Source organism: Asterias rubens, chromosome 19 (assembly GCF_902459465.1).
Source record: "Asterias rubens chromosome 19, eAstRub1.3, whole genome shotgun sequence".
Taxonomy (NCBI): domain Eukaryota; kingdom Metazoa; phylum Echinodermata; class Asteroidea; order Forcipulatida; family Asteriidae; genus Asterias; species Asterias rubens.
The window spans coordinates 7,885,496-7,896,644 of NC_047080.1; the positions used below are offsets into that span (position 1 = coordinate 7,885,496).

Here is an 11,149-nt window from a genome sequence, read left to right on the forward strand (position 1 = left end):
GGGTTGAGTTGTGCTCAACTCTCTTGCAAATTTGCTGCGGGGGCAGAAGTTGTGATGTCAAATTTACTTCAAATTCTCATCGCATTCGCATTTGCAGGACACAGTATGAACCAGGCATTCGACGTAGGAACCGGGCTTAACTCAGTTGGTAGATCGCTGGTACATTGATTCAGAGGACGCATGTTCAAGTCAATTGCAACGCTTTTAATCCTTAATGATTTGATTGAAAGTAAATTTTTATAAAGACTAATTTATGCACAAATAACAATGTAAAATGCACTAAAAAAAATAGCAATATAACGAAAATTTTAATTACTGTATGAATTTTATTATATAGTGTATAATATATATTATTAAAACAAATGTTTTGTTAGTACTTGTATTTGGCCATTGCAGGTTGCGATACAACTTCCTGCTGGGGTGTTCTTACTCTTATTTACTAAAAAAAGTTCAGGTTAGTTGAATCAGGAATATAGGGGCCGCAATAGTAATAGTAATATTTATAATGGCTTCTTATATATTGCTCAAGTTTGTCACTCAGCAGTGATGCTCATGTGCTTCAAACATTCAGTATTTTTCCTGCAAGGTGTTGTGAAGCTACGTTTTTAAAGTGGGAGACTTTTTTCTTTTATGGCACCATTGTTTACAGGGTATTGTGTGGCGCAATATGCAGCCAATCAAACCAGGAACTTTTCGCTAAGTGCAGTGGGTTATTTTTATGTGCAGGTGCAGAACACAACACATGAGTCCTACGGAAGGACTCAGCATTATATTGTAGGTCACATGCCATTCAGTATTGGTAGGCAGTTTTTCTTTCAACAGATAGTTTTATTTTCTCGCTATAAATCAAATGACAAAATATCTTCTTTGATGTAACATAAAACAAACGGTGAATATTTAACATCAGTGCAATGGTGAGACATCATTCTATTGAAAGATTGAATGTTACATTTAATTTTGCATGGCTTTGCCAGAACATTCCTTTATTTTTCAACAGTATGCTATAAACATTCAATAAATTTGTATCATATTTAATTTTCTATGAGCATTGTTGACTAATTTTTCTGTGGTATGGAATAAAATATTGAATTTAATAAATTTGAACAGAAAACAGATCATTCAAGTTTTATGCGAGTGTTGGTGTACAGGTGTGCAGTATGGCAAGTTTTTTAGTATCTGCAGGAAGTCAAAAATTGGGCCCAATGCAAGTAACCAGCATGCCTTGGATCATTTGAATTCCTTACTTTTAATTTCTTAGCTTAGAAATTGCATGATGCAAAGGCCTAGAACGCCAAATAGTGCTGCTTTTAAGCAGAAAACATTGCTAACCATTTCCAGCTGAGCATTTTAGCTGGTTACCTTATTCTGGTAAGCATAATTTTGCTGAGACCGCGTGCGTGCTCGACTTAATATTGTGGTTCAGCAAAGATTAGGCACATGGTGTTTTTGATCTATAGTCCGGCTTTAGACTGTGTTTATGAGCACACTACAACATGCAAGTGCTATTTGAGCGCCGATTTTCCTCGTGGAAGTTGTGATAAAAAAATTGCACAATTTAGACTTATCCGTTGGGAGGTTTTTTTGTGTGTGTATTTTTTATTTTATTTTTTTGCCAATAGGGGCTCGAATTCATTTATAAGCCTGGTATAAGAAAAGTTGCCCCAAATTAGAGAATTTGCAAGGCTAACAATTCGTTGTTGTAGCCCTTAATCACAGTTTCTAAGGCATTACCCTTGTGATTTTTCCAACCCTCGCAACCACGCCACGCCCCCCTCTTGATTGTGATCATTGAGTCCCTAGAGATTGTGAGTGGTGCAGCGCCCTCTTGTGGGTAAACACAGATGCACTGGATAAGATGATGCCATCATCATTGATGGGACAGGTCTCTGTTTGATTCGATTCAGCACTTTCAAAGGTCAAGGAATGTCGGATGTCCTGTGTTTTTAACTCAGATTTTAAACTGACTAAAGTGACGTTATACCACGGAGGAAGGGTTATTATACTACTCAGGTAACTAAAGGTTGTTTTTTCATAGGTGTTTTTAAGGGCGGGGAGGTGGGGGTTATTAAAAAAATTGCTTGTCGAATTTGTCGACATTCATGATTCTTCAACTCAAGTAATTCATTCATTAGCAAAAAAAAATGGTTCTTTGACCTGTCACACCTAAGACTTAAATGTAAACACAGTATTCTTCTACGTCTTGACCGCTAGTCTTTCTGGAAAAGTGTCCGTATGGCGCCACCACTTTTTCATTCGATATGAAATAAATTAGTATCTAATTTACCTCAATGAAATATCCTTTTTTGTAAAAATAAGTAAAAAGTGGTGGCGCCGTACGGAAATTTTCCCAATGTTTAGATTAGATTGTTGGAAAGATGTTTTAAAAGTAGAATACAATCATCAGCAATGATCCACACAAACTGCCTCGAAATTGCGAAGTTTTCCTTTTACTGTGCGAACTAACACAGTCGGCCATTTATGGGAGTCAACATTTTGACTCCCATAAATGGCCGACCCTGTTAGTCGAGGTAAAAGGAAAACCGTGCAATTTCGAGGCATGTTTTTGTGGATCATTGTTATTCTACTTTTACAACATCTTTCTACCCACGCATTTTATAACAAACGGTACCACTAATTCTACCTCAATGGTTAGACACGCTTTTCAAAGACCAACTCGACCGATCCAAGGCAACGTGTTTCTTTAATATAGTCTTAGTCTCAGTCTAAATCCCACATTGATACTGTGCAAGCGAGCAGTCAATGCACTATTCTTTGCTCACAGAGCGCCACCACGGCACTCTATCCTTTTTTTCTACAGCTGCGGCCGGCTTCGGCTGTTGTGTTGCTATAAGGACGTCCTATACCGCAACACATCATGAAGATGCGGAAATCTAGCTGATGTAGCCACCACTTCGTACACGACCTAAAGTCTGGGGTGGGGTGTCGTGGCCGAGCGGATAAGAGCACCGAATTCAAGCTCTGATGCTTCTGTTCAGCAGAGTGTGGGTTCGAATCCCGGTCATGACACTTGTGTCCCTGAGCAAGACACTTAACTATAATTGCTTCTCTCCACCCAGGGGTAAATGGGTACCTGTGAGGGCAGAGATGGTTCTTGTGATTGATTTAGCCGAGTAGCGCATATTAATGTTGCACAGGCTGCATACTCCCCACCAGGGAGTTGAGATGGTTTAAGGAGTGAATTAAGGCCCAGTGACCAGGGGTAATAATGTGAAGCGCTTTGGGACGCCCTCCGGGTGTGAAAAGCGCTATATAAAAACGGGTTATTATTATTATTATCTTGACTGTTCCGAGATTCCAGCATACCATTGGCAGATTTTTGACATTCTCGGTCGAACGAGAATGTCAAAATTTCGAAAAAAGGAGTACTGCGCCCCAGTTACTGGGTCTTTACTGGCCCTGGTGGTCTTACACTTTCGTATTGGACTACAGTGATGTCCTGGATATCAGGGTCCATTTTACTCCTAGAACTATTTCGGTTTCGTCCGGCTATCGTCGGCTATCGAGACGATAGCCGGACGAAACAGAAATAGTTGATAGCCGGACGAAACCGAAATAGTTCTAGGAGTACCATAGTACTAGGTAGGTCCATTTCTGGGGCGGAAATTTTTCACAGCTTCATAACTTAAATCTTACCTGCAAGAAACCACTAATTTCAACAGATTCACATCCCATAGCAGCATATATTTTTCTGCGGTGGGTTTTGATCGTCATATATTCTTCAGAAATCCGTCATTTTCATGAAATAATGCAGCTCCCCATGTTAAGGAATTCCCATATTTGTTCGTGCACTCACAGTCTGCCGTGTTTACGCAAGACACAGAGTGGCACGACGGACATATATTGCGTTGCGTTTGCGTGTTAACGATGTGCATTCAAGATACGGTGACCAAGAATTCATGCGTCTTGCATCTTGCGTCTTGCACGCGAACGTATACGCGTATGCACGGCAGCAGTCAACACTGTGAGAGAGTACGTTAAAAACGGGAATTTCTTAACGTTGGGAGCTGCATTATTTCATGAAAATTACAGATTTGTGAAGAGTTTATGACGATCAAAACCTACCGCAGAAAAATGTATGCCGCCATAGAATGTGAATCTGTTGAAATTAATGGCTTGTTGCAGGTAAGATTTGAGTTATGAAGCTTTGAAAAATTTTCGCCCCAGTAACGGGCCTTAATAGTTAGGACTCTGTGTACAGAGGAAGAGTCCTACATTTGGCTAGGTCTATACCAAAACTAATTATAAGAACCTCTCTGTTGACTTCTTTGTCTAAGCAGGGGTTTAATTTTTGGTAAAGAAAAAAGGAAAACAGTTTAGGCCTGTGCGATTATGGGTAATTTTTGTACTGAATAACTGTTTGCCACATCGCTTTTTTTCTCAGAGCGGGTACCCTTAAATGGAACCGAAATAGCGCTGTGCATCCAACAAATATTTTAGGCTTGAGGTAAAGCCTGGAAGTATCAACATTATAAAAAAAGATGCCCCCATCGCCCGTTCGTTTTGCGCACATCATAAATCTTTGACTTGTGATTCCTCCATGATTAGAATTAGATTGAGGCGAATGATGTAAAAAATAATGTTACTCTAACAACAGGCCCAGGCCTAAAACAATTACTCAAAAAGCTTTATAATTTTTTTTTAATAATACCACAGGTAGGCACTGAAAAATCTAAATAAAACTACATGAATTTGTTAGCGGAACAAATCAACATTAAAGATCTTTTATTAGAAGCCTATTATTGAACCATGTAATTAGGGCCTATGGCTTCTGACTGGCACCCCGAATCCGGAGGTCGTTGGTTCGAAAACCACTCTAGTCAATTTTGTTCAACCCCAAAACCATGTAATTGTGTATGAATTTCTCTTTTTCTGCAGATACATGTAGGAGGCGACTGTAACATCCCATTGTGACCCGTTCAAACCAACAACTACCATAAACTTTGACACTGTTTGGAAGTTATCTACTGTAGACAAACTAATTGTAAGTTTAACCAAAACTTTCTTTAAAGGCACTGGAAACTTTTGGTTATTGTCAAAGACCAATCTTGTCACTTGGTGTATCTCAACGTTTGCATACAGTAACAATAAACCAGTGAAAATTTGAACTCAGTTGGTCCTTTTGGTCGTCGAGGTTGCGAGAGAATGATTGAAGAATACCCTTGTCACACAAATTGTGTGCTACCCTTCAGCTGAGGTCTCGAATTCAATTTAAAAGTGAGAAGTTACTTCTTTCTCAAAACTATGTTACTTCAGAGAGACCGTTCCTCACAATGTTTTATCCTATCAACAGCTCTCTATTGCTTGTTACCAAGTAAGGTTTATGTTAACAATTATTTTATTAACTACCTATAATGTCCAGGGGTGGATTTCACAAAGAGTTAGGACTAGTCTTATCTCGAGTTAGGACCAGTTACTCGTCCTAACTTAGGACTATCCATGCAATTTGTATATCTCCTAGGACTAGTCCTAAGTTAGGACTAGTCCTAACTCTTTGTGAAATCGACCCCAGTGCCTTTAAGGAAGCAAATATTACTTATTAGGAGCATAAGGATGCATTGTCTTAAACCTAGATTTCACAAGTGTGCAATTACCGATTAATATGTGTAGTACAATGCTGCACTAAAATGGGTGTTCAGTGGTTTGGGGATCAGATCAATTGCAGCGAACACTCGTTAGTGAAAATTTACAAGGGGAATGGGGTTACTGATTTTGCACAGTAGTCTCTTGTGTGGTCCTTTTTTTTACACAAAGGAACAGTAGAACCACTAACGTTGTCTTTGCTCAATTAGAGGAATTCTTTATAAAAATAAAATAAAAATTAGAACTCAAAACCCAGAACTCACACTGAAACTGTTGGATTAGCACACCATAGTATTGATAAATTCATGGTAAAATTTCCTTTCTGGTGTGTTTGTTGACAGGGCTTTCCAATTCATAGTAGTGATGTTACATTAGATGATACATCATAACATGCAAGCAGAGAAAGCACCAAAGACACCACACTGGAGTGAAACCATTTGTTTGTAATATTTCTGGAAATACCCCTCTCAAAGATCACCTGACAGCGTTTCCACACAGCTGAGAGACTAATCATTTGCTTGTGCTATTTGTGATAAAACATTTCCTCTATCAAGAATCTAAAGGCAGTCCACAGTTGGAAAATAAATGTTTTGACATTTGTTGCAGAGCCTTCAAACATCAGCACAACCTGACGGAACGACAGCAGTGTATCACACTGGAGAAAACCCTCTGCAAGAAAACCTAAACTGACAGACTTTCAGCGTGTCAACACTAGAGAGAAACCTTTTGCTTGTGACATTTGCGGAAAAGTCTTTTCTACGTAGACATACCCCGAAAAACCCTCAGGGTGTCCACACTTGAACGAAACAATTTTTTGTGATGTTTGTGGAAAAGCCTTCTCTTCTAAGACAGACCTGACCAGACATCAGCCCGTCCAGACTGGATCCACTTGTTTGGTGGAAAAATTGTTTTGATAAGGGAGCTCTTTGTCGCCACACTAAAACCTAAACCTAAGAGGAACCATTTTGTTAAGGGCAATTATGGAAATACATTTTATCAGGAAGCAAATGTAAACGAAGGTCAGAGATATAACAGCTGTTAAATTCAGAAAGTTCCTTACTTTGAAAAAAGTATTGTGAATTAAGAATAACTTGGCAAGTAAATATTAAAGCCTTTTTAGATTTTTACTGACATAAATTCATTTTGCCTATAGATTCATGACCTATGAAATTATAATTTTTAGGGAAAAGAAGGCAAACTGGAGAGTCTACTTCCTGTGAATGTTTTCTGTGGTTGCTAGCTTTACTTTTATTGTAGTTAATATGAGTGCTACTTGGTGGTTTTACTGGCGAACGGTTTATTTTCAATTTTGAAATTGCTGCCAAGTTGTCTCCTAAATCAGTTTAGATTATTACAGATATGAATTCTTATGGGAAGACAAATATTTGTGACCTAAAACAAGGAGCAGACTCCTTGGAAAAAAGTATGCCTGAAAAGCATCAAATCGATCATACTGTCGTGTCATCAGATAAATTTGTTGAAGCTGACATTTGTGAAAAATCTGTCTCACATGAAAGCAGCCTGAAAGAGCACGAAAGAGACCCAACTGGAGTGAAACCATTTGCTTGTGATATATGTGGAAAAGCGTTCCCTTTTAAAAGCCGTCTCAACAAACATCAGCAAATCCACACAAAAAAGAAACCATTTTTTTGTGACTTTTGTGGAGCAGATTTCATCTATAAAAGCCGTCTTAAAGAACATAAGCTTATCCACACTAAGGAGATACCAAAGTTTGTTTGTTATGTTTGTGGAATAGCCTTCAATTATCCACATGAATTGACAAGTCATCAAAGTGTCCACAAGAGAGGGGAATCTTTTGTTTGTGAGTTTTGTGGAAAAGATTTTTCACGAAAACAATTTCTCTTGAGGGACCATCGGCGTTGCCACACTGGAGAGAAACCATTTATTTGTGATCTTTGTGGAAAGGCCTTTAACCGTAAAGACATCCTCACAGACCATCTGCGATCCCACGCTGGACGAGAGAAGCCATTTGGGTGTGGTGATTGCGGGGGAGCCTTCACACATTTAAAGTCACTTATTCGTCATCAGAGAACCCACACTGGAGAGAAGCCTTTTGTTTGTGATGTTTGTGGGCAAGCCTTTACGCGCAAAACGACTCTGGCTGCACATTACCCTGTCCACTCTGACCAGAAACCTTTTATTTGTGATATTTGTGGAAAAGCCTTTGTGCGCAAAAGAAGCCTATCCACCCATTACCTTATCCACTCTGTAGAGAAACCATTTGCTTGTGACTTATGTGGAAAATCCTTCAGCAATCAAGACTCCATGACATACCATCAGCGTTACCACACCGGAGAGAATCCATTTATATGTGATGTTTGTGGAAAAGCCTTTCCAAGAAAATGTAAACTGACGGACCATCAGCGTACTCACACTGGAGAGAAACCATTTATATGTGACTTTTGTGGAAAAGCCTTTAGCCGTAAAGACACCTTGAAAAACCATCGGAATGACCACACCGAAGAGAAAACATTTGTATGTGATGTTTGTGGGAAAGCCTTTTCAAAAGAACCTAAACTGAAAGACCATCAGCGTATTCACACTGGAGAGAAACCATTTGTTTGTGATTTGTGTGGAAGAGCCTTTCCTTTTCAATGGAACCTGACCAAACATCAGCGTGTGCATACTGGTGAGAAACCTCATGTTTGCGGCTTCTGTGGAAAAGCCTTTTCCGATAAAAGGTCTCAACGTCGCCATGAAAAAGTCCACATTGAAGAGACACCCTTTTTGACTTCAGAGCCTTCTGACAGTATCAATCATTAATCTCTCCACACTGAAGAGAAATATTTAGGTTTGGACTTTTCTGAAAAAGTTTTTTTTTGTATACTGTAGCTTAACTTTAAAAGTCACATGGAGTACACACTGGAGAGAAACCATTGGACATGATCATGTACATATATTTATCAGGGATGAGATTGTTCAGACTTTTGGCTGAATTCAGACTTTTTATGTTGGCCTGGTGAAGAAAATAAGACAATTTTATTTCCACACATAAAGAAATCCTGCTCATTGGTCTACTTCTCTAGTGCTTTGGATACTGTTTCAAAGGCTCCTTGGAATTTATAACCCCAGGGGTTACCAAACAGTATAGAAATGGCATCATTTCAACATACCTTTGAATTTGTATCCAAGTTTCAGACTTTTTCATTAGTAATGACTCTCACCCCTGATTTATGACCTCTGGAAACATTTTTTCTCCCCAAAGCATAGTCTCTCAACTATCTCTTTGTCACCATGCACACATTGTTAAGTATCAATATAAGAAATCAGCTGGATAGAATGTTAAGGCTAAAGGCCGAGTCACACTGCAGCAATAAGGAAAACGCTAACGATCATGACGCAAAGAGAATGCATTCTATTGCTCCGCGCAGAAAAAAATTATCCCACCAATCAAGGGCGTGCATTGTTAAACGTGATTGTTATCATTTTCGTTATCGCTGCAGTGTGACTGGCCCTTTATTTGGGCTTGTATCCAACTGAATAAGGTTAAGTAAAAAAATATACTATTTATTGTACGCTTTTTTATCCAAAAACGGTGAGGGTCTTTTTATTTGTTATTTTTTTCAAAGGTGGCCGCCAAGCATTTTAAAACTGGCCACCAATTTTTTACTTCAAAGTCACCACTTACTTTCTGTAGTTGCAAGTTCTTTAAAGATTAGTAAGTTAAATGAGAGATACACAGAAAAAAGGATGCTGACTCAAAAAAGGATGAGGGAGAGGACGATTTTTTTAATAATTAGCCTAACCTGTGGATATTTAATGAATGTGGAAAGTCTTTACTGGAGATCCTCTCTTTGTGACATCATTAGACTTGTGGACAAGTCGTTAAATCGGTCCCACGCGGTGAGATAGTCGAGTTGTGGCAGTGCTCTCACGCGAACTGCTGGCTCCCCGATTTCTACCAGCAGTTCGCGCGAGAGCATCGCCACAACTCGACTATCTCACCGCGTGGGACCGATTTAACGACTTGTCCACAAGTCTATGACATCATTGGAGAACTTTTCTGAAAAATTACCTCTTACCAGGCCTAGGCAATTTTATGATAAAATACCAACATTTATTTGTTTGTTAGGCCCTACAAGGTATTTCATAGGACAGGCCATCCTCCGGGGAACCACATTTAGTGCACAGCTCGTTAAAAAAAATAGCATTTTGTATTCTTTCAGATCGGACTCCTAAAAGGCGTTTCAGTTCAAGAGATGGACTAGATGGAATCCTCCTTCAATATTTTGTTTTGCAAACGATCTATATGTTTTCACTCATCTTTCACTGCAGTGAGCCTTTTTACTGACTGAGCCTTTCTGCGGACGCATGCACCACATGCTTCTTATTGTCTCGTTTGGACATAAAGGCACTGGACACTTATGGTAATTTTTTTGATTGTCTCACTTGTATCTCAACATGCATACAATAACAAACCTGTGAAAATTTGAACTCAATTGGTCTTTGAAGTTGCTAGATAATAATGCAAAAAAAAAAAAACACCATAGTCGCACAAGTTATGTGCTTTCAGATGCCTTGAATTGGAGATCTCAGCTGAGTCAGCTGAGGTCTCAAATTCAATTTAAATATTTCAGTGAGAAGTTACTTCTTTCTCCAAAACTATGTTACTTCAGAGGGAACCGTTTCTCACAATGTTTTATACTATCTCGTTACCAAGTAATTTTTTATGCTAACAGTTATTTTGAGTATTTACCAATAGTCTCCAGTGCCTTTAATTTGGTTGCCCCAACTCAAAAGGCACACTCGGTGATACATATCTTCTACTTTTAAAGGTACCTTTCTTCATCAAAATTTATATATTAATTAATATTAATTTTCCGGTAACTGTGTGGTAAATAAAATGAATACCAATTCCGAGTGGCTGTTAAAAGAAGGATTTAACATTTATTCCATCTTGCATTTTAAAAGGTTGTGTAAATAAAGACCGGATAGTCTTTGACCTTTGACAGGGTTTTCCCGAGACGGAGCAAAGATAGTTTATCAACAGGGATAGTTGACTTTTTGTGACTTTGTATCAAAAAACCTTCCTTCTTACTGTGACACTGAGAAAATGTGACCAGATGCAGACGATGTACATTAACTCTGTCTTGTTCTTTTATTATGGCGTTAGCATAAACCCTGAAATGACACAAAATAGAATTTCCATATAAATACAATGCTTTAGGAAATACCAATCTGGCAAAGTAAATTATGAAAAGAACAATGATAATCCTCAGATAATCCAATGCAATCAAAAGAGATAAATCGAACTCAATAACACAGTTTGCCTCTAACTGTAAAGTCAAGTTAAATTCCAAAATGAATTAATACAAGGCATGTAAATGCTTTAACTTGCAGAGACAAAATTAGGAAATAACTAAAGCAAATGTGGAAATAACCTCTTTCTCTATTTCTGCTCAATAAACCTTGAACTCAACTTAGTCCAATCACATCTTTATGAATAAAGAACTAATAAAGAACTTGAACCACAACCCTTAAGTTAATACTGATCAAAGAATAATCAAGAATGTACAAGGCAAGTGAT

The 11,149-nt window shown here is 38.4% G+C and overlaps 1 protein-coding gene across 1 annotated transcript; it reads left to right on the plus strand.

Moving 5' to 3' along the window:
• Positions 1-1,856: 1,856 nt before the first annotated feature.
• LOC117303076 (zinc finger protein OZF-like) lies at positions 1,857-8,597 on the plus strand. The gene is made up of 3 exons (XM_033787146.1): positions 1,857-2,010; positions 4,897-5,002; positions 6,208-8,597. Exon 3 carries the CDS (start codon positions 6,961-6,963, stop codon positions 8,383-8,385), a length of 1,425 nt encoding a protein of 474 aa, XP_033643037.1. The 5' UTR covers positions 1,857-2,010; positions 4,897-5,002; positions 6,208-6,960; the 3' UTR covers positions 8,386-8,597.
• Positions 8,598-11,149: the final 2,552 nt, after the last annotated feature.

Coding starts and splice junctions, on each gene's coding strand:
- LOC117303076 (XM_033787146.1), top strand. CDS start 6,961: ATGAATTCTTATGGGAAGACAAATATTTGTGACCTAAAACAAGGAGCA.